At 40.8% G+C, this 23,525-nt stretch overlaps 1 protein-coding gene across 2 annotated transcripts; it reads left to right on the forward strand.

Annotated features, from left to right (window-relative positions):
* The first annotated feature begins 1,527 nt into the window (after positions 1-1,527).
* ildr2 (immunoglobulin-like domain containing receptor 2) lies at positions 1,528-21,918 on the forward strand. 2 transcript variants are annotated; one of them, XM_012864429.3, is made up of 9 exons: positions 1,528-1,672; positions 6,638-6,967; positions 7,273-7,392; positions 12,457-12,603; positions 12,697-12,870; positions 13,277-13,390; positions 15,814-16,009; positions 17,510-18,176; positions 21,307-21,918. In XM_012864429.3, the coding sequence occupies exons 1-9, from the start codon at positions 1,633-1,635 to the stop codon at positions 21,340-21,342; spliced, it is 1,824 nt and encodes a 607-aa protein (XP_012719883.2). In that variant the 5' UTR covers positions 1,528-1,632; the 3' UTR covers positions 21,343-21,918. The 2 variants fall into 2 exon arrangements, with proteins under 2 accessions (XP_012719883.2, XP_035995049.1); XM_036139156.1 differs by lacking the exon at positions 13,277-13,390.
* The last annotated feature ends 1,607 nt before the right edge of the window (positions 21,919-23,525 follow it).

The following is a 23,525-nucleotide window of genomic DNA, read 5'->3' on the forward strand; positions in this document are numbered from 1 at the left end:
TACAGCAGTCCATGTTTAGTGCTTTGAACTAATCATTCCCAACTTAGGCTTTGGGTTTGTTTCGTGGGGCCAGGCGTCACCGCTAGGACACTTTACCTTTTTTTTTTAGAACTTTATTTAACATATTGTACAAACATACAAACATACAGTTACACAGAACATTAGACAGGTGCTCTAATAACAAAAAGAATAAAGAAAATAATGAAAAGGAGTGTACTTACACTATTCTTTAAAAAATCTTTTAAAAAAATATCCGTGGATGTGGTGCTTTGTTTTGAATCAATTAATGTGAGGGATTTCATGCATTCTTTAAACTCAAACAAGAAAACTTTTGAAGTTGGGGGATGTTTTGGAATATTTACATTTGTGTATAGGAAATTTACCATACAAAATGAATAGGTTTGTAATAAAAGTTTGTAATAATGTCTCCACGAACAAAATACAATATTACACTTTTATAGTCAATTACAATGTTTGTTTTGAGTTTACACGTTATATATTGTTCAAGGTGAGTCCAGAAGTTGGTAGATTGGGTACAATGATAAAATAAATGTGATAAGGTTTCTGGCTCCATTTACGACTAGAGGGGACATTCTAAAACGCTTAACGTGAAAAAGCTTAACGTGGCTTAAGGTAGGAAAACAACGAGGAATCATCACCAAATTTCGCATGGCCATATCTTGTCATGAAGACTTAAGCCTATCAAAAAATAAATAAATAAAACGAAATCCAACGATTATAGAAGATATCTCACATTAACGTTTTCTTCTTCATTGGCGCCTATGGTGAGAAAAAGGCTTAACTTGGTTTAATGTACCTAATCAACGATCAATGATCACCAAATTTCTCTTTCATATTGCTCCTAATAAGCACATAAAACTGTCAAAATGTCAAACCCAAAGTCCAATTATTATGGACGTTATCTAACATTAAGCATTTCTGCTTTCATATAGCCAGCCTCTATGCCTATAAATACTTAATGTCATATAACGTCCATAATAATTGGACTATGGGTTAGATTTTTTGATAGTTTTAAATGGTTATGATAAGCAATATATAAGAGAAATTTGGTGATCACTGATCATTAAGTAGGCTACATTAAACCACGTTAAGCCTTTTTCTCGCCATAGGCGCCAATGAAGAAGAAAACGTTAATGTGAGATATCTTCTATAATCGTTGGATTTCGGTTTATTTTTTATTTTTTTTGACAGGCTTAAGTCTTCGTGACAAGATATGGCCATGCGAAATTTGGTGATGATTCCTCGTTGTTTTCCTACCTTAAGCCACGTTAAGCTTTTTCACGTTAAGCGTTTTATGTCCCCGACTAGAGTAAGAAAATTAGGATTTTGGGTGAAACCATTGATGTGAAGTGAAATTTAAAACAAAGAACAAAGCGTGAATGGATTTCAGAAACTAATTGTATTTATTTCAGCTTAAATGTCGGATATTAAACGCCACTGAACACAGTGCAGTGTGGTCCGGGTCCCCCCCTCTGTCAGTGGAGTGGTACAGTCCCGTTAGACGCAGCCATCCTCCGGTGTCTGCCCGCCCGCCTCAGCCGCACTCAGAGCGGACAACGACATGATTAACATGCGGACTAACGCCGCCTCGCCATAAACACGGACCATATAATGAACTTTTACCGGTTGGCAGTTTTACTGGGAGCATCGGGTGAGTTGATCCCCCTCTTTTTACAACATGTTCACTCGGCTTGGCGTGGAGCAGAACGGCGCAACAGGTTGAGCGCATAAAGTTCAGCTTATCCCAGAGAGCCGCTGGCCTCACCGGGGAACCTGCACAAGGAGCTGCTTCATGCTTTATCAAGCCAAATGAGGCAGACTCCCTTTAACAGCCGTGGTTTTTGGCCATTTGGAGACATTTCTCTCACGTTTGAGCTTGTTGGGACAAACCTGTGCAATTGCTGTGTCTTGTAATTAATCAGTTATTAATTAACTGTTAATTATTCCTCTGGCTCCTTTTTAATACACCACCGCTGTGCCTCAGTTCAAAACAAAGTGATATTTATGTGATGTTTATTTGTAATTGTAACGTGCACCCCCTTCAGTTTTGGAAATTGATTCAAACAAGAAATAGTTTATTTTTTCCCCCTCCTATTTTTATTTTTATTTAGCGCAATTAACTTCCCAAGAGTGCAGGTAAACTTTAGAGAGCACCTTTCACAGACTGTGTTGGTAATACATAGACAGAAATAAACACGAAAAAAATAAATCAACAAAGCCCAAGATTAGCATACTAATATTGGAGCCTTTGCGTTATTAGTAATTAATAATGATTATAACTAGATTCTTACTTACACAGTTATAATTGTAATATAATTGTATTGTATAGCAGTTCAGAAAATGTAGGGAATACAAATAAATTGAACAAATGACAACAAGCAGCCCAGTCAGTTAAAATACACTCAAAGAAGTGAACCAGTTCACTTTGTGATAACCTTTCATTTCCAGCTAACATAAAAAGTGTTTGTTGGGTTAAATAAACATTTTTTTTCTACTAAACATTACATAATTCTTTTTAACTCACAAAAAACAGCTTTTTTAGGTGTTAACTGGAAATGAAAGGTTAACATAAAGCGGACAACTTCCCTGGTTCACTTTTTTGAGCGTAAGTAAATTGACAATATTAAATGCTATTGTAATAGAAGTATCAGTAACAACAAGGATTGTTTAAAAAAAAGACATACAAAGTACAGCAATCTAAGATGAAGTTACTGATCTAAAGTCCTCAAAAAATAAACCCAAAAACTGTTTCAAAAATATATAAATAAGTACTTCATAAAAAACGTTTGAACGGAGCAAACAGCCTTTGTAACCTTCAATGAAGAAACTATTATTTACCAAGTAGTATAACCCTTTATCAATGTTTAGCACCTTTATATCTTGTGGAAAATCTGAATTTCCTTGTGAAAAATTCTGACCGACAGGTTAAATAAGAGTGAGTGCATGTGTTTGTCCTGAAATACACTTTGCATCAGTCAGGATTATTCCCTCCGCAATCGTTTTCATTAAAAACAAAAACCTAATATGCCGACAGGTTATCAGGTAGCTCGCATTGTGCTTAGAAATCAGCTTCAAAGGTGGTTGGAAATGAAGCTTGGAGGTAATAAAGTGCAGAAACAAAGTTCCTCTGGCCTCTGTGTGTTTTGTGAAACTGCAGAGCAATCCTCCATCTAACATGGCGTCTATTTTCAGTCTTATCAGGGCATTTGTTGGAATAATGAGTCGATGTGAAGGAATGCAGCGCAGGGAGAAAAAAGGCAGGAAATGTGACGGTTTGGGGAGGAAAAGCCGGACCATGTTCAGGAAACGAGCAGCGTCCAGCAGCAGAGCCGTGACCTGGACTGCCTCACACTGTTTTAGAGGCTCATCTAATCCCCAAATAACACCTTCAGTCGGAGTGCAGGTGCCGAGGGAACCTGCTCATTAAACCACAGTCTCAGTCACAGTAAACAATGGTTAACGCGTGAGCTTCATGATGCATACAGACGCTTTCCTGTTTGCTCCTTCGAACCTCCTCCAACCCAAAAGGCCTTCATGGAGCTTTGGTTTAAATCTCTGGTGGCTAATTGGTCTGTTCAGAGCCAGCTGGATGAGGCCGGCTGCTCCCATTGGTTTAGAGTCTGTGACCTCCTTCCCCCCCCCCTCTCGGCTCCAACTGGGACAGGAGAGGGACCCTAACAATGGCTGGCTCCATAAAGAAAGAAACAAAGGGAAGATCGGAGCTCCTTCATTGGAGGGATTTAGGGTCCACTTTGTATAATTCTTTATGCAGAATGCAAAGTTGGGAGCTTAAAGTTAAAAAGTTAAATGGCAACGCTCACCTGACTGAACTCCTGCAAGCAGGTACTCATGAGAACTCAAAATAATCAAGTTATTTTGAATTAATTAACTTAAAATTGAAAAAAAAATATATGGGTAATTAAAAACATAGTCTTAATGCATATTTATCTATCTATCTATCTATCTATATCCATATCTATATCTATATATATATAGAGATATAGATATATATATATGGATATATATAGTATATACATCATTTTATATATTTTTTCAGAATGATATTTTTTTATTAGTTGTTGATAGAATATAAGAAAAACCTACAAAGCATATTTAAAAGACTGTATGAAATAGTATAGGATAAAAATCTTAATGTTTATATTAAAGTAATGGATTTTTTTAAATACTGAAATCTGAGGTAGGAATTCAGAAGATATTTATTATTATATTTATTATTATTAAACATTGATACCTCTTATTATTTGGGTAACATTCTTGTTCTGTCTCTGTTGTTGTTGTTGTAGGGCAAGAAAACCAGCAAATGAGATTTTAAATTCTGTTTTAAGTTAATTGTTCCGTATAATATGTAATGTTCAATACTGCAAAGCTTTGAATAATGTCAGTTGTTCACTTTTTCCACAATGATAATATTTGCTAGTTCATAAAGACTTTATTTAATCTCTTTGAGTTTTGGACCACTTAAAAGTTTAGTAGTTCTTAAAACTAAGAACTACTTAAAGCAAACTAATCAATCATCTATATAAAAAAAGGGCTGTTAAGGAAAAAAAAAAACTTTAGTTGCTCTAATCCTACTGATCAATTGTTATTGAAAATAAACAAACACGTCGAACACAGCGGGTGTGGGTGCTCCTCCTTCTGCGCTGAAGGAAAGGCAAACTGGTGGACTTGCTTTTGTCTTCATTTCCTGTCTTCAGGGAAACGTTTAGGACCAGTTCCTGCCCCACCCAGAGCTGAAATGACTTTCAGAAATTACTCATGAGCATCGGACTGCTGCATCCCCTCCCTCTGTGATGACATTCCCCTCCCTGCCTGCCTGCCTCTCCTCAGTCCTCCCCCCGCCCCCCCCCCCCCACGTAACACAGGAATTTAACCTGCTGACCCCACAGCCAGAGCAGCAGAGGAGCCCCCACACACCTAATCTCTCTTCCTGTCTTTGCTCCCGTTTTGATACCATGCAAATTACAGTTTCTTATCATGAATCATCTACACAAGATAAAGAATATATACAGCTGTTTGCACGGGGATAAAACTGCGACAGGCATACATTTTCTGACTGTAAAGAGGTGTCTTCAGCACACAGTGAGCTGCTTGTATCCGTGTCATTTATCTCACTAAAGGAACCTCAAATATTGACTATCAGCAGGGATAACAACAAAAAAAGTTTTTACATGCAAACAGTTTAAAAAAAACAAATTAAAGTGTGTTTTAGTCCCAGAATTTCACCGGGTGATTTTAAAAATGTGACAGCTCCGTGGAGAGTCTTTCTCTATTGGCAGGTGAACTGCTGCAAAGACAGGTGTTTATACAGTAAGTCTGCCTGGTCACAGTTTCCCCGCAGATCAGAGTCAAAAACACTCAGAAATGCAGTCAGGAAAACATTCAGGCGTGGAGCTGAAATCAAAGTCATTCAAGTCCGAACGCTTCTTCCTCTTTTAGAGACAAGAGGGTGTTCAGTTGTTAATATTTGTTAACATTTTACATAGTTAATAACGCTTAATGTGCAGTTCTTTGCATAAGCATTAACTATGTTAAGCACCCCTTAACTGTTTTACTTTTTGTCACATTTACAAATATACATGCTTTTCAATATTTTTTCCACAAATAAAAATCTGAAAAGTGTGGAGTGCATATATCTTCAGCCCCACCACTTTGATACCCCTGAAAAATCAAACACTATCAACTGCTTAAAATAAGAAAGTCCAATTTTTTGTATTGTAATCTCAGTATAAACCCAGCTGTTCTGTGAAGGCCTCAGAGGTTTGTCGGAGAACATTAGAGAACAAACAGCGTCATTACGACCAAGGAACACAACAGATAAAGCTGTGAGCAGGTTGCAAAGACAGAGCGGTGTTCAGTCCGTTATCTGAAAACAGAAAGCGTGCGTGTCGATGGCAAACCAGCCAAAACACGGCAGTCCCTCTGAACTACATTAACCAGAGAAGAAGCCACAATGTAACTCATGGTAACTCTGGAGGAGCTGCAGAGCTCTTGAAGGATGTAGATCTGCAGAGATCTACATGCAAAATGTTCTGTGAGGACAAAAATGAACCCGTTCACAATTTAAAACATGGTGGTGGCAGCATCATGCTGTGGGAATTCCTTCTTTTTTAAAAATCAGAGACAGGGAAGATAAGATAAGATAGGCTTTATTGATCTCACATTGGAGAAATTCACAATTCACATTCACAAGCAGAGAAGCTTGAGTCGGTTACAAGCGATCCTGGAAGCTGAAAACACTTATCACTGGCAGAGGCTCACCTTTCAGCAGGAAAACATCTCTGAATATATAGAATCGGCTACACTGGAATAGTTCGGATCAAAGCAGATTGAGGCGCCAGAAAGGACTAGTGAAAAGCTTAGACCCACTCCCAGTGGAGAGTTTGTGACCTAACGGGGATTAATTAATTAATTAAAGGGGTGAAAATACTTGTGAAAAGCTCTGTGTTATGTAAGGATAAGATGTTCCAAGTGAATTGAATTATTACACCAAATAACCAGGAATAAGAGCGACGCCTTCAGTTATGTACTGTTTTTCTTTCAACGTCTCTAAAAATGTTAAACCAGAATCCCTCTCTTTCCCGTGTGCCTGGGTCAGTCTGTGTGTGTCATGGCATGCACGTCGCGGTGCGGGAGAAGAAGCGCTACGCCATGCTCTTCCAGACCGTGGTCCTCCCGTGCCACTACCGAACATCCTCCAGCAAAGCCCCGGTGGTGCAGTGGTGGTACAAGTCCTACTGTCGAGACCCCACGCGGCAGTCCTTCTCCCTGCCCGAGACCCTGGGCTACGAGGCCTCGGCGCTGGGGGCCGCGGCGCAGGCGGAGTGCTCCGACAGCAGCCGGACGGTGCGGGTCGTGGCCTCCAAGCAGGGATCGTCCTTGACGCTGACCGAGCACTACAAAGACAGAGACGTCAACATCATAAACGGTAACGTTGTCAGCCGTTTCCTCCTTGACACGCATCGGGATGGGGGAGCCGCTGCATCTGCTTGTCCTCCCCCCGCACGAGTCATAGCTGACTGGTCTCTCTATAAAATAAGAACGTGTGTCATAAGTTTCACAATGCCGGCGGAAGAACGGTCTCCTGACCTCAGCCTCCTTGTCTAAAGCCTTAAATAACTCACCCTTCGTCATCACGTAGCACCTCTTTTGTCCAGTATGGTTTTAAACGCTTATCTTTATTGTGTTGATGATGATTTTATGAACATGAGGCTGTTTGTCGTCTCCGTGCAGACGCCGACCTTCGCATCGGGGAGCTACAGTGGGGCGACAGCGGAGTGTACTTCTGCAAAGTCATCGTCGCTGACGATCTGGTGGGAAACGACGAGGACCACATGGAGTTACTGGTTCTGGGTACGGCCGCCGCGCTTTCCATCGTCACATAAAGTTTAAAACCACTTTGCTTTTGTGAATCTTTGAGCCATATGTTGTCCATTAAAGTTTCTTTTTTTTAAAAAAAAAAGCTGCCTTCTTTTGGGCTGCATTCCCAAGTCCTTCCGCAGCAGCTTCCATGGAAACAGCCTTTAGACGGTCCTGATCCTTCACGGCACACTCTATTGTTCAGCCAGTCGTGCATTTTCAAAGGATCCGTGTGCAGTTGACCGGACTGCGAAAGCTTAAAGTCAGCGAGTTCTCCGCGGGAGGGGGCCTGAAGGATTATATCTTCAGATGGGACAACACTGCTCGCTTGTGTGTGTTCTGCTTGCTCACCGGGAGTATTGGCTGTTGGTTAATGATTGTACAGGGCTTGCAAATCTACATCAAACGGCGAATGCTTCACTGCTGAGTGTCAGAAGATCACCGTTTACTGTAAACTGGAGCTCTGCACAGAGACGGTTTTCCTCCCATGATTAACTTTGACCTGATGCTTATTTATCCATATGCCCGTCTTCACTGTGCTAATCTGGTTAGCACCCTGGGCCCTCAACTAATGAGAGTAACACACTGGTTGAGCTTAAATGGATATTTCTGAATTTTCATAAATAATTGCTTAAAATGTTAAAAGGTTAAAATCATTTTATGGACATCTCTTTGGGCATGTTTGTGTTATATATCCATATTAGCTGAGACTGAAGCTAAGCTAGTCCAAGAGGGGCCAACATCAAAGCAGATTTCTACCATCTTAAAACAGCTCCAATCTCTAAAATGTCAAAGCTATGTGAAAGCTATTTTATGAACCTTCAAACTGTTAGCACATATACATTGGGAAGTTGTTTCAGAAATGGAAGCTGTTGGAAGTGCGCCACCAATTATCTTCCTATGTGAAACACTTACTAAGAAACAGAAGTGTAAAGTGTTACGAACGGGCTGAAAAATAAAGCATTGTACAGGTTAGGGCTGGACGATATAGAAAACAAAGCATATAGATAAAATAGAAATCATGTTAATCGAAATCAATAATTATCAAAAATTCCAAAACATTTATTTTAAGTGCAGCGCTGCCCATTTTCTGCCTATTGACCTATTATTAGACAAAGAACCCTAAATTCACACTCAACCCTTTAGTCAACCAACCCAACATTTATGTTTTTAAAAAAGAAAAATCTCCGGTCAAATTTTACATTTTCTTTCTCCTTTGACCTCATTTGTCTTGCAAAACCCCCTCATAAACTCCTCCATGACTCACTCCATAACCCTCCAATCGCTCCCTGCTCATCAGAACTGCAAAGCTCCTCAGCTTTCTCCAGTTACTCTGTGTTTCAGAAGGTATGTAAGTACGCTTGCAAAGCCAAGGTAGCAAGATTGCTTTTTTTTTTTTTCCCCTCCACACTCCCTACCAACAGCTTACTCAGCACATTTGGTTAGCTCTCTGCAGTTCCAGGAGTGTTTGGTCTCTGCTTGTAGACAGACAGACTGACCTTTACTCTAATCACAGTTCTTTTCAATCTCATAATAAGCACTTGGGAAGAAAAACAAGTGGTTCAGTCTCAGTTTGCAACAGTTTTCTCACTGATGTAACACCTTGTGACCTATATTTTTCTTTTACTAGAGCATAACTCTACTAACCATCTTTTAATGAGTTGTCCCAGTTTCCAAAACCTCTCGTTTGCCCCTTTGACCTGCTTCTGAAATTGTTGCACGTGTGTGTGTGTGTGTGTGTGTGTGTGTGTGTGTGTGTGTGTGTGTGTGTGTGTGTGTGTGTGTGTGTGTGTTTGTGTGTGCAGGTAAAATGTATAACAGCATCTGCTTTAATTTATTAGAGCTGACCTAAAGTAGCTTGCTGAGGCATACAGGGAGTTTACCCATCAACATTATACTTAAAAGGGGACATATCGTTCATAATCTACTTTCTTAGCCCTTAAATAAATTTAGCTGTGCACTTGGAGTCTCTAGGAGTGCAGAAAAATCGAATGTGGTCCATCCAGAAGCTGCGTAGATATCTTTATATTCTGTTTGGACCATATTTCTCAAGCCGTTCAGTGTTTGCTAATCTATGTTACATTTCTTTGAACTATTACGTCACAGTATTTGCTGCTAAACAAGGTCACGGACTTTCAGCTTATCAACGCAAATCCGCCGTTTTTATTTCTTGCAGGAATTTTGTAGTGCAAGCTGAAGGATGCCAAGTCTCCATATTACACATACAATACATTAATAACACACCGTTGCAATGCATTCATTTGAACGCGTGGTTCTACAGGTTCGTCTTCCTCATCCTTCTCTCGCTCTTGGTCAGACTCTAGTTCAAACATGTAAGGCTGGATGGACAACCCTTCTGTTGTTGACATCTTTTAATCAATTTGGGAATAAGAAGTTTCTGCTCTAGATAATCGTATGTCTGCTAACAAACTACAAAAAAGTGTCTGATTGGGGTGGAGTGGAACTCTCTGAAGTGTCTTATTTGCATTTAAAGAGACGGCATCAAAACAAATAGCTCTCAGACGCACCTCAGAACAGGGGGGAAAAGTGTAATTGACGAGCATTGAAAGCATTCCAGTTCCACTTTACATAGAGCACGACTGAATCCTTTCATTGTGAAAAGGAAGGCATTCAAAACATATGTCCCCTTTAAAAACACACCAGTGTGGTTGTCTACTGCTTGTTATCCAACCAACTAAATTATAGAGAATCCAGTGATGAGTTGGAGAATTTGCATATGACATTAATTGTAAAGAAGCATGATACACAGAATCAAGGTTCCCTATAAAGGAGAAGGCTGCAGGTATATCACAGTAATCAAATATATAAAGAAAAGTGGCTTTAACCAATTTTTTTTTCTGGGGGGAAGAGGGTGAGGGCAAATGCATGCTAAACAAACTAACTGAATGCTAAGCTAATAAATCACTAACCTGAAAATCTGATAGAAGGATTTGCCAATTGAACCTTAGGAGGGTGGTACACTGACAGTTTTAGACACAATAGCAGGAATTCAATAGGGTTTTTGTCAAAATAATGACCAGGATATGTAGATAGCATTATAAGACAACCATGTTTACGGTTTATTAGCAAAAAAAAAAAGTTGATTTAGGGAGAGTGACCCTTTAATCCCATTGACCTAGAAGGCACTATTCCAGTGCTTGTACCTTTAGACATAAACATTACTAGATTGTCAAAGGTTAAAAAGTAGTATATTCTATTGACAAAAAGTAATTCTAGGTCTAGCATTTGGTTTATTTTCGCATTAACTTGGAAAGGCCAAAGCCAAGGCGGCAGCAGGTCAGTAAATTCAGGTCCAGCATAAATGTAGCTGGTCACCTTTCCATTGGCTGAGACATCGCCACGTTTCTTGGGTTCACTGCTGGTCTTTCTTCCTGTTTCTCCAAATTGGAACGTGCTGACGGCCATTTACTGATAGTAATGACTTTACTATGAATAGATGCTCCACATGATCCCATTTCGATGAAACACACCTACTCTTTTAATGCTTTTCTTGTATGTTTGCTCAGCCTGATTTTGTAAGACCTTAATTTCTTTAATTGATTGAATAGTGCATGACCATCAATCATCATCTCTGCTAATTTGCCTGACTTTTTTGGCGCCGCTTCCTGCTGCTTCTGTGTGGCTTTCACCTGTGCTCTCCCTCTCTCTCTCTGCAGGCAGGACAGGTGAGCAGGATGATCTTCTGCCTGAGTTTGAAATGGAGCTCATGCCAGGTATGACTAATCCGCTGTCGCTGCTCTGCATGCTCAAGCTTCTCTGTCACCTCCTAATTGATTTCATTCCTACTGACCATAATCAAAACCTTCATTGACTCTAAAATAAGTTGGTTGGCTTTGGACTAATGACTTCTTACTGCTAAAATGGCAGACCTGTTGCTTAATCCCTAGTCAGAGTTTAAATTATTCTGTGGTCGGCTGTGCAGATTTTGCTTAATAAGTTATCCTGAGGAGGTGTGTGATTTGCAGCTGTAATCAAGGATAAGTGTTTTTGTAAATTCCCTCGAGATCGCCCTGTTTCTCGTCACTCAGAATCATTGCAAAAGCTGCAATATAAAGAAAAAAACAGATTTCTTTCGGCTTGTTAGTCTGATCGTCAGAAGCTCTTTTTGCTGAGGGAAAACAATAGTAGAGGACTTAGTTTGACTTTAAATAATATCAAGCAAATGTTTGTTTACAGATAAAAGTAAAAAAAAAAAAAACTAGAACATCTGCAGAGCCTAGCAAAAGTGTTCATGCTTCTTCACATTTAGTCATGTTTGTTACGTCCACAAGTATCATTGCATGTTATTAGGGGTGCTAGAGTGACATAAAGTAGCATAGTAATGTGGATACATGGTTTTCAAGAGTTTACAAATAAAAATCTGAAAAAAAGGTGTGATATGCATTTGTGTTCCGCTGCCCTGAAGCAATACATGGTAGAACCATCCCGTCTCTGTCTGCCAACATTGCACATATAAAGATTCCAGTTTTGCCTGCTCGTCTTTGCAAAATAGCTCAAACTCAGTCAGATCGGATGGAGAACATGGATGGACATCAGTTCTCAATCGGGTAAACGGTCTGGACCTTGACAGGACCATTCTGTCACATGGATCTACTTCAATTTAACCCTTTCCGTTGTAGCTGAGGGTTGCTGTTCCGCTGGAAGGTGAACCTCGGTCCCCCGTTGCAAGACTTTTGCAGCATCCGCCAGGTTTTCTTTCGAGACTGCTCTGTATTTAGCTCCATCCGTCTTCGCATCCCTTTGCCCATAGAGGAAAAGCATCGCCACAACATGATGGCACACACATGTTTCACTGGGGAGATGGTGTGTTCAGGGTGCTGTGTTTACCACACTTCTCACTTGAACAGGCCATCTCAGATTAAAAGTACCCTGGTCTGATGTGTAACTTAATCTTAAATACTGTGTTTTGTATTAGCTGTTGGGGGGAAGTCCTGATAATTAACAGAAATAAAGCCCTGAAAGCAACAGTTTGTGTGTAATGAACGTATAAATAATTGACTGTATTTTCTTTTATCTGTATGTGTTTGTATCGAACAGAGTGGGCGTTTGTGGGCTCCGTGGTCCTGGGCAGCGTCCTCTTCCTCCTGCTGTTGGGGATCTGCTGGTGCCAGTGTTGTCCTCACTCCTGCTGCTGCTACGTCAGCTGCTGCTGCTGTCCTGATACCTGCTGCTGCCCTCGACACCGTCAGTGAAAGCCACGCACCGTATCTTCTGTCAGTTTTCTTACCATGACCACATCCTAGTTAATCATAATCACTGTGTTGTTAACTTGTGCAGTGTACGAGGCGGGGAAGATGGCAAAGACCCGGCAGGCTGCTCAGGTTCCCTCTCAGGTTCCCGTGTACCCTTACTACATTCCCGGTGTGCCCACTGTGCTCCCTCTTGCTCCTTCGTCCCAGCTGGACCCAAAGATCCCATCAATTGTCTCGACTGAAAACAACCTGGCTGCAGGCGAGTAATTGGTCTTTAAAGGGTTAATTTTAAACCACCCCTGAAGGAAATGAGAATAACCTCATTATAACTTTATGAACTCACTGAGGCAATGATCCCTCCTTTGATTTAAAATAACTACTGAGGAAATATGATTCATAGGTTAAACATTAATCCCTGACTGTCTAACTATGACTTTTCCATCATCCCTGAGTCTGTTTCAAAACAGAACCGTCTCTTTGTGTCATGCATGCTTGTGAGTTAACCTGTCATGGATCATCATCTGTGTGTGTGTGTGTGTGTGTGTGTGTGTGTGTGTGTGTGTGTGTGTGTGTGTGTGTGTGTGTGTGTGTGTGTGTGTGTGTGTCTTTGCATGATAACCGCCTCCTGTCTGTGTGTGTGTGAGTACATACGGATGCATCTACAGTGCGCAGTGGTTACCGTCTGACCAGCAGCCAAGACCTGAACTCAATGAAAGTTCTGTACTACATAGAAAAGGACCTGGCTCAGTTTCCAACCAGCAAGATGGCTTCACTCAAATGTAAGCCTGCAAAAAAAAAAACAGGCCTTTTTCTGTCTCAATGGCTGAGTGTGAGTGTGTGTCACTCTGTCTACTTTATGTATGTCATTTTTGAGAAGTAGTGCTGCAATCCATCTAATCATCTTAAAACATCAAACTAATTCAGAGTGGTTAGGCTATATGTTTTGTGTCTTCGTTCTTCACTAAAACATTAAAAACCGGGTAAGAATTGGTCTACAAAGATTCAGACATATCACAGTAAAGATTATTTTTTTAAGTTGCTTTGAAAAGTTTTGTTTTTTAGTCGTAACTTTTTTGGACAATCAACTGAAAATGTACATTAATATTTACTCCAGTTTATTTACATTGCACTAATTCACACAACACATGTAATCTCAGGGCACTTGAGCACCAACTAAACTCTATCAAATCATCTAGACAGACTGGTGCTATAAGAGAAACTAAGAGAACAGTGGTAAATGATACATAGATAAATAGATGGAAACCTGCATTTTTAATATAATAAAAAAATAATCATTGAAAGGTAAGAGATATGGATGTACTAAGGCTAAGATTCAACAATAAAAGCAAGACAAAGAAACTCCAGAGTAACAATGCACATGACCTTACAGAAAGATGTGTTTTGAGCAGCTTTTTTAAAGGAGACCACTAAGTTCACAGCCACAGCACTAACTGCTCTGACTCCTTTTATCTTTAGCCTGCTACGTGGCATAACCAGTGAGGCTTTGTCCATTGGACTTCAGTGACTTACTGGGAGGATATAAGGATTGAAAAGATGAATGATTACATGCAAGCACAGATGAGGACTTCAGTTTTCTATTTATTTAATTATAGAAATTTCTGAGTTGTCAGCTTCATAATAGCATCTCAACACATAAGCTACAACCATAGCTTAAAACCTCTTTTGGGACTTACAAAAATGGATATACAACTGAGTATCATCGACATAGAGCACTCAGAACGCGCTAAAGAAGGAGGCGATCAAATAGGAACAGCAGAAGCCCGAACACAGAACCGTGTGGCACCCTATAAGCCAGAGAAGTGGAAGAAGACCTATGCTTAGAAGCAACCACAGAAAAACTCTCAGACAGATATGACCCAGCCTATGACTGAGGCTGGATTAAAGCTCATAAAGAGCCACAATTTGCAAGCTAATCCTACATGTTGGGCTGCAAATGTCGCATGCCTCATGTCAAGCCACTCCTAAACCACAGATGCCAGAAGCGTCTTATCTGAGCTACAGAGAAAATTAAATGGACCGTTGCCCAGTGGACCAAATTCCTCTTTTCAGATGGAAGAAAGGTTTGCATTTTGTTCAGAAATCAGGATCCCAGTGTCTGCAGGAAGAGTGGAGAGTGATAATCTAGGGTGCCAAGTTATTCACTGGTCTTGGTCCATTGTGTTTCCTGAACTCCAGATGCATTACAGACATCTACAAGGAGGTTTTAGAGCACTTTCACGCTTCCTTCTGCTAACAAGCTTTATGCGGACCCTGATTTAATTTTCCAGCAGAACCTGGCACTTGCCTGTACTACCAATGGCGTGGCCCATGGTGTTCCTGCTCTTGATTGGTTAGCAAACTGGCCTGACCTGAACCTCATAGAGAATCTGAGGTATTGTCAAGAGGAACATGAGAGAGACCAGACCCAACAATTTAGATGCCTTGAAGGCCACTATAAAAAAAAAACCTGGGCTTCCTGAACACCTCAGCAGAACCAGAGGCTGATTGCATCCATGTCACGCTGCTCTGATGCAATAATTCATGCAAAAGGAGATCAAACAGGTACTGAGTGGATAGAAATTAATGTACTTTTCAGAAGCCTGAGATTTCTGTTTCAACTATTACATTTTATTGATCTTATTCTGATTTTCCAAGACATTGAATTTTGGGTTTTCCTCCTGCGCAAGACATAGTCGTCAAACTTACTAGTAATAAAGATTTGAAATATATTACTCTATTAGTAATGAACCTGTGTAAAAAAAAAAGTTCACAGGTTTTTCACAATATTCAAATTTTATATGTTATGAATATAAATGTGGTAGAAAAAGGTTAAATAATTTAGTTACAGAAAGAAGACTCCGACATGCGGGATCAGTGCACATTGCAGGGGAGTTTTTATATACATATAATTTACAGCCACATAGATGTGTTTATAGCCTTGACTCTAATTGTCTGAGTTATCTGCTCCAATAATGAGAAAAATGCACATTAGACCTCTAATGTGAGTCATGACTGAAGTTTGTTAAAACCGCAGATATTTCTGCCTCGACAATTAAGAGGATGTTTTGGAGCGCTGCCAGTTGTTCACACAGAAATCATTCCACTCATTCCTTCTCTGCGTAACGTTGTAATGGCTGCTGAAGACTCCTGTGAGTCTTTCTCTCGTGATTGTCACCACAATCCTCTGCCCCTGCTTGAACAGCCAGCAGCATGTCCGAGCTGAGCTCTCTTCACGACGGAGGGACCACTGATTTCAGGCGCAACTATCAGACGGTCCAGATGAAGGCGCTGCCCTCCATCCCAGACCGCGAGGACCAGGTGAGAGCGGCCCCGCCCGCGCAGAGTCGCAGGCCCAGACGAAACGACGGCAATCACTCAGATGACGAGTTGGACAGAAGGTATGATGGCTATCCGTGTTTGTAACTCTTCAAGTCAGGAATACCTTTCATTTGTCTCTTGAGACCTTCACACAGTTTTTTTGTCAGATTGCTACAGCAAACTTCAATTTGTTGGATTTTTGTTAAACTGGAGAGGTCCACAGTTCAGGGGGGGGGGGGGGGGGGGTGGATTCTGTCCACTCCATACATCTGGCCTTCAAACGTCTGGAAGCAGGTGTTCTGGTCAGAGGGGGCCACGGTTAAATTAGCAGAATACAAATGCTTAAGACAGTTTTTTTTTTTTATTCAGCTTTGTAAAAACATTAGAAGCAATGTTGGGTGTATAATTTTCATAACCTTTTTAAATATTGGGGTATTTGTCCCAGCTTAAAAGTTTTTTCCACCGCATAACATTGCCAACTGCAAAGTTTCACCACAGGGATGGTGTTTTCTAACCTGACTCTCGCCAGCTGCATGTCGCTCCGCCTAGCTCCACTCACATCCATCTGGGACATCTTCCATAGAGAGTGATTTCTCCAACCAATTTTATTGTCCAGCCAATCAGGACGCAGGGCTGGAGTTTCATAGATGTGACGTAGTGGAGAAGCGACCGTGACGTGAGACTGTTTTGATAGCAATGGTGGCTCGTTGAGGAAGCAAGCGTTAACATTGATGCTGCTATTTCTTCCGTGTTGTCCAATCTACATAAATATTGTTTCATTAAAAGAACATCAGAAACCGGCTCTGAAGGCTTTTGTTGGTGGAAACCATGTTTTCGCCCTTCTCCCGACCGCATTTGGCAAGTTTTGTTTTCCGGGGCGCCTCCGCAGCGGACGCGGACGCGCCCCGGAGCGGTTAGCGGTTAGCGCTAACTATGTTAGGAGGCCTTTAGTCCTCGACGCGGTCGGCCCGGAATCGACTCCGACCCACAGCTCTTTGCCGCCTGTCTTCCCCCTCTTCCTGTCAGCTCACTGTCAATAAAACGCGTGCCACTAGAGCTGCAAACACATTAAAACAAAAAAAAATTTATTTTTTTCCCTGCGTCACTCTCACAGCGTCACGGGTTAGCTTCGGTGTGAGTGGTGTGAAATAGCACGTCGATAAAGATGACAGACAAGTGGCTTATCCAATCATATGCAAGGATTTTTGATAAGGCCCAGCCTTCAATAAAGGCAATTCCTATGGAGATGTCCCAGATGGATGTGAGTGAAGCTAGGCGGAGCGACATACAGCTGGCGAGAGTCAGGTTAGGTGTTTTCAGGGTTTGGCACCTCATGTGGCTTTTTGCCTGTGGCCCAAAAGGTTCAGTGTTGGTCCCATTTGAGCAGAGCACCTACTTCCTGCAGCTCCTCCAGAGTTACCACAATGCCATAAAGTGCATTGAAGTTTGTAGCTGTACGGTAGAAAACTGCGGAAGAAGTTCAAGCGGGTCTGTAAAGTTTTTGCGAGGCACCGTGACTTTTGCAAGCGGATAACAGCGACTCTGTCAGGCAGTATGAACTGTGACAAATGTCGCCGCAGGTGGAACCCCCGCTCCGAGCACCTGCAGAGGAAGACGTTAAGCAGACGAGGACGCACCGGCTCCCTGGATGAGCTGGAGGAGTTTGCTCAAAGCTACAGCTCCCGCGCTCGTCGTCCCGAGCCTCCGGACCGGCCCTACGGGCGGGACCACAGCCCCCCGAGGCATTTCTACCGAGATGAAGACGATAACTGGGGCCGCCGCAGTCCCTCGCCCCTACCGCAAAAGAGAAGGGACACGTGGGACAGCGACCGTCCTTCTCGACAACCCCTGAGCAAAAGTTACGACGACAGCTTCCTCAACAGCGTGCTGGAGAGGAAGGCGAGAGGACGGGGTGGGGACAGGGGCGCTGGGAGGGTGGACGAGGATAGCGACACCCCCTCTAAAGGCAGCTCCAGGGGAAAAGGCAGCGACAGCTACTACAGCCGGTCGCCCAGCCACCGTCCGGACGAGGACGACCCTCTACCTCCGTACTCCGAGCTGGAGGCAGAGCGGTACCGCAGGGCTGACCTGACCGCGGACCGGTACCGCACGGCAGACCCTCCCCGGTCAGACAGATACAGGACCACCGAGCCAGCCTCGAAGCCCTTCTCCTACACCCGTCCCCACCAGGGAACGTCCCAGACACTACAGGCGGGCAGAGAGGAGCGGGACAGGAGCCGAAACCTGGTGAGTTACTTGTAGCAGGAACACGGACTTCCTTCCTCCACTGCCCTGCAGGGAAAAAACGTGTCTGTATCCTGTAAACAACTACGAGACAAGCATCATGGCATCCGATATTTTTCTCATTGTCAACGTCATTGCAAATGGACTCCACCGTTTAAACCTAAAAGTCTTTGGTAAATAATAGAGCTGTGAAATAACCATAAAACACAAGATTACATAGAAATCTAAAACCCATCAAATGTGATACAGACCCAGCACAGAGAAACGCAACATGACCAGAATGAAATACTGAACTATATGTTATTAAAGGACCAATAGGAGACAGCAAGTGTCTAAAAGTAATTGTAAAATAACTACAAAGACCAACAAAGCCGTAAAGATTTCTACGGCACAAATGCAAAACAAGAATAGTTATATAGTCTACCTAAGAGACTGAAAAAACACACAGCACTACAATGTCCAGTATTTAACACAAAACCATCTAAATGAAATTTTCTTCAAACAGAATTTAAAAAATTATCTAATGCTAAAGAAACATGAAGACTCAAAATCTCATCAGAAAGGCAGATTAATCTTTTGGCACAGAAAGACCACTCAGAATAATCAAAATGAAATAAGAGGTTTAACTTTTTTGCCCATGTGTGACCCATATTGGATTTTCTTACGACAGTCTGGCTGGCAAAAATTAAAGTTTGTTGTTTGCTTTATTCAAATTTGACCCAGAGCACTTTCCTATCTGGTCTTGAGTAGGATATGCTTCAATTTTTTTTTTAAATAAACCTCAGCCTGAACGCCCACAACGCATTTATGCTGGTTTTTGCATCATTGCGTGTGATAGACTAACAGTTTTGTACTAAGGAGGAATTAAGGGGGAAGAATAACACTGTAAAGTCTACTCAATTTAAGAATTGTATGCTGATTTCCTGGTTTTAACTTCCTCTTTGTTGAGAACAATGCAGCTTGAATGTACATGAAGCTAATATCACTGCAATTTCACTATTTTGGACTTTAGCTGCTCCGGTTTTCTCACACTCGACTTTTTCGGGTGGGAGACTTCTGCTACAGCTCACCAAATATTATCCAGCCTTGGAGAGGTTTCGTCAAATTAACCAATGGGCAGTTTGACCCGCTGCTAACAGGAAGGCTGAAGCAGTGATGGTTCTTTCATGAATGCATCTGGCGAGCCCCTCCTTCTGCTCTCCTGTGTCCACACATAACTAAGCCCCCTTATAAACACTGTTATGAAAACCATGGCAGGAAATATTTTGGATTCTAAGCTAGGAATGATTAAAGGTGTGCCAGATAAAAAAAAAAAAAACAGCGAAAAAGCTCTTTAAATCTGTATTGACTTGTAATATTTAGATCAGATACCAACTGTGGTATCATTAGCAGTGCAAAACACCAGGGGGCGCTACTCTCCATTGACTGGTCTCGCAAACAATTAAACAAAGGAAAACTTGTTTAGGATGCAACTGTGCAAATTACCTTTTTATTTGTGTCAATGGCACCCCCCCCCCCCCAGACATGCTTCCCTGGGCAGAGAGCCGTAATTCGTGCCAGCCTGTATCCGTCTGTCATGGAACGTGATGTATTTGGGCAATTTCACTCTAACGGGAATTTAAATGTAAAACTAAGGATCTAAAACCTCTAAGGAATGCACACAGACACTGAGGTTCAAAGTTGATAATGCTAAAAGCACTGTTCGGGCTAAATCACTAATTTACATTTAAAATGTCAACTGTGGCATCATTTTGTTTTGAAGAATATTGCATAGTGACTGCTCTCATACACACACAGTGTGATGTTTCCCATTCTTCTGATATAATTTGCTGACCACGAACAGCAGGACGAATGGACAGAAATATTTTTGAATTCTGTCAATTGTATCTCTCGAAGAAAAATCTGAATCAGCAACAATCCGTGTCACCAGTTTCAAAACAAAGTTTGAAAATCCTCATCAACTCTCGCTGTGTCTCTTTAAACCACAAAAAGATGCTAAAAAAAATTCAAAAAGACGCAATGAGCAAATATTTGAAAAGAGAGAAGTTTGAGCACAAAAAGACCACAAAAAGGAGTCGTGAAGCAATTATTAAGTGATTCAATTTCAAGCGTGTCTGATGGAGAGGGTCGTTACATTTTTTGTTCCCACGCCCTTTTTTTAGGAACCGTCCTTAAAATGTGTCCTGGTTTCAGTCCAATTAAGGCCTTTGTTTCCAGCCTGACATTCCCTCCTGATTCTATTATCATATTTTTTAACTTTCAACTCATTATTTTAAAATCGTTGCCGACAGCTTTACTTTTTCTGCTTCAGCAGCAATTGGGAGAGATTACACAAAATTACTGAAACAGCACAGCATTTATTAAGAGTCATACATATTTAGTTGAAAATTGAGCCCGCCAAGAAAAAGTGTAAAATTATTGATCTTGACAATTACATTTTTAAGGAGCCTAAAAACCCTCCTAGACACAATTTCTCCTGACCATTTAGGTCCGCTAGAGGTCTAAAATATGTAAAATACGCATTATTCTATTGTATCTATTGAGAATCACATTCAGCGTTTACAGTTAGCTCTGCTGCCCTCAAGCGGTAGGGAAAAGAACTGCAGCACAAAAAAAAAACGTTTCCTAAAGAACTTGGGTAGTTTGTTATGGGAACGTTTTGGATGAATAGCAGCAGGGTTTTTTTTTTTTCAGTCTGTTTATGACATTTGTTGACAAAGAGAATTTTTTTTTTTTTTATTTAAATGCCTTAAAGTATTTGTATATGTTGTTTTGGTCTCTTGTGACTTTTAAATACGTGGTATGGTCTGGTCTTAACACTGATTTGTGTTGTAGTTTCAATATAATGTTCCTTTGTTGTATGTTTTTTATATTTTACAGAAATATCCTACGAATCATGACTAACATCGAAAATGTCTTTGAAAAATATGTCTTTTCTTGCATCTGCTAGGATGGGTAGGGTTAACTCTTAACGCTTTATATCTTAGAAACCTGCTAAACTGTTATTGCTTTTGCAATGAACATCTCATCTCAAATCTTCTTCTGCATGACCTGCATCTATGAACTGGTTAAGCACAAGCTAGTCAGCACGAGCGTCTCTAACCTGTAGCCTCTCGGTGTATTTCCCTAACAGAGCGCTGCGCTGAGCAGGGACTCTCTGATAGTGTGACGAGGCGCACGAGCCTCCGCCTTCACAGAGCTGCCGGTCCGATCAGTTTATCCATCCTGCATGCAGTTACGCAGGAGAAGCTAACTGTCTCCACCAGCAGCCGCATGGAGTACGGCTCTTCTTGAAATAACCTCACTGGCAAACAGGATTTATAGGAAGGAAAACCCGGTGCATGCAGCATCTCCTGTCAGCGCTTGAAGGTTTCTGGGTTATACTTGTGTATAAATTATACTGTGTTACGTGTGGCTGTGTATGCATATTTTATGTAAGGTATGACTTTTTTGTCTGGTGACTAACTTTACACAAGTGCCAAGATTTTTTGTTGTTATTGTTGTTGTTGCTGTTTTTATTTTTTTTATCTGCCAATTTCAGAAAACACAGGTATACCCCTCCGCAGCCTCCGTTCTTCCGAATTTATGCCTCAGTATTGTAACTCAGGTTTACGCTTTACCTTTATACTTGTATCTTTCTTTCTTTTTTTTGTTGTGACTTTCTGAAAGTACTGCACCTTGAATTTATTTTGCAGGTTGTTATTGCACTGCTTAGATACTTTTTAATAAAGAAATTTCTCCTGAAGTCATGTCTCTTTAACATGAATGGCAGAACTGCTGCTGCTGCTGCATAGCTGAGTACTATTTTCTCTTTGGCACGACAACTGCAAACGTTTTGAAATTGTGAGTAAAAACTAATTTTATAATCTTAGATTACATTTTTGGTGATTTTAAGGAAGCAGATATATTGCTTTATTTATGGTTCATATTCAACCATTCATCCATTATCTAAATCCACATTGGTGAGAGTCTGCCTCCACCCATGACAGGATTTGATTAAATTTGACTGTAAAGTGCCTTCAGATGACATGTGCTGTGAATTGGTGCTATGTAAATAAAATTGAATCGAACTGAATATAAACCGATCCCAGTTTGGCAGAAAAAAATCCTGTTATGAACGTTGATGTGTCTTTTTAGAAAATTTCATTCTTAAGCGAAACTTGTGGAGATCCACTGTTTTCTCCTAACTTTAAGTCAAGCTTGCTTTGGTTTTACTAAATGGTTATTTTCTTATTGACAACGTTTTTTTTTAAACATTCTAATTCATCACATTATAAACTTTAAGCGACTACATGTAGCTTAGGTTCATAACATCCATGGGGTTTTGTTTTTTCAGCTTATAGTTAGACTCTGTCATATGTTAATTACCTTTTAGATATAATGATGGGCAACTATTAATAAAAAGCAAAGTTTTTGTTTTTGTTTTTTTCAAATGTGCATGTTCCTTCAAGATTAATTTGTTGGATGGGGTAGAATGGTGCAGTTTTAAAACCTCTTCCGTCTTATTGCTTAAAACACTTTTTTTTCCACATCCCCAATATATTCAAACATTACGCTAATATATTTGTTTTAATACAAAGAACAGGCAAGTTAGCTTTTAATACTAGGGTAGCATAACTTTAGCCCAAGTTTCTGTTTGTTATCTAACCGAGTCACATTAAAATAAATTCAGCTTGTTATTGCAGTGGCATGATCTCACATTGGAAATCAGGAAATATTCAGCCTTAAATTTTAATACATTTAGCCACACATATATTTATATAAATCTAAATCCCGCTTAGATGCACTTCTACTCAGGTATCTTGTGCAACCCCTTTTTTTTCCAACAGGACAGCATAATGTTCATCAAGGTTGGAGCAAACAGAAAGAGAGGATTCCTTTGTACACCCTCTTCTCTTCAGATAATCCCACAGGCCTTTCTACAGGATTTAGGTCAGTGGACTTAGATGGTCATGGAAGAAGGTTGATTTTATGTCTGGTGAACCATTTCTGAGTTCATTTGACTATATTTTGGATCACGGTGTTGTCCAAAGATCCAGAAATGACCCATTTTGAGTTAATTTTTAATTTAACGGTAAAATTGTCTGGCATTTCAAAGACTTCATGATGCCCTGCACTCAAACAATGCTGCCTTTGGGAGAGAAAACAAGTCCACAGGGTTATCATTACGATTATGTACTTTTCTATGCACACGCCCTTCGTTTCAGGTCCAACCCACCTGGAGTTTCTGTTTGGGAAAAGCTCACCTGAGAAAAGTACTCATTGTCAATGAACACCACAGTTCTTTTGAATTGTTGCTCTCACTGTCCAGGTAAGTTTACAGCACAAGTGGTTGGGGCCATTTTAAATAGA

This window comes from Fundulus heteroclitus, chromosome 7 (genome assembly GCF_011125445.2).
Source record: "Fundulus heteroclitus isolate FHET01 chromosome 7, MU-UCD_Fhet_4.1, whole genome shotgun sequence".
NCBI lineage: Eukaryota > Metazoa > Chordata > Actinopteri > Cyprinodontiformes > Fundulidae > Fundulus > Fundulus heteroclitus.

Excerpts from the sequence above, each read along its gene's own strand:
- ildr2 (XM_012864429.3), top strand. The coding sequence starts at position 1,633 with ATGAACTTTTACCGGTTGGCAGTTTTACTGGGAGCATCGG. Across the intron at positions 16,010-17,509 it reads GATGACGAGTTGGACAGAAG|GTGGAACCCCCGCTCCGAGC; the intron begins GTATGATGGCTA and ends ATGTCGCCGCAG. Across the intron at positions 18,177-21,306 it reads GGGACAGGAGCCGAAACCTG|AGCGCTGCGCTGAGCAGGGA; the intron begins GTGAGTTACTTG and ends TTTCCCTAACAG.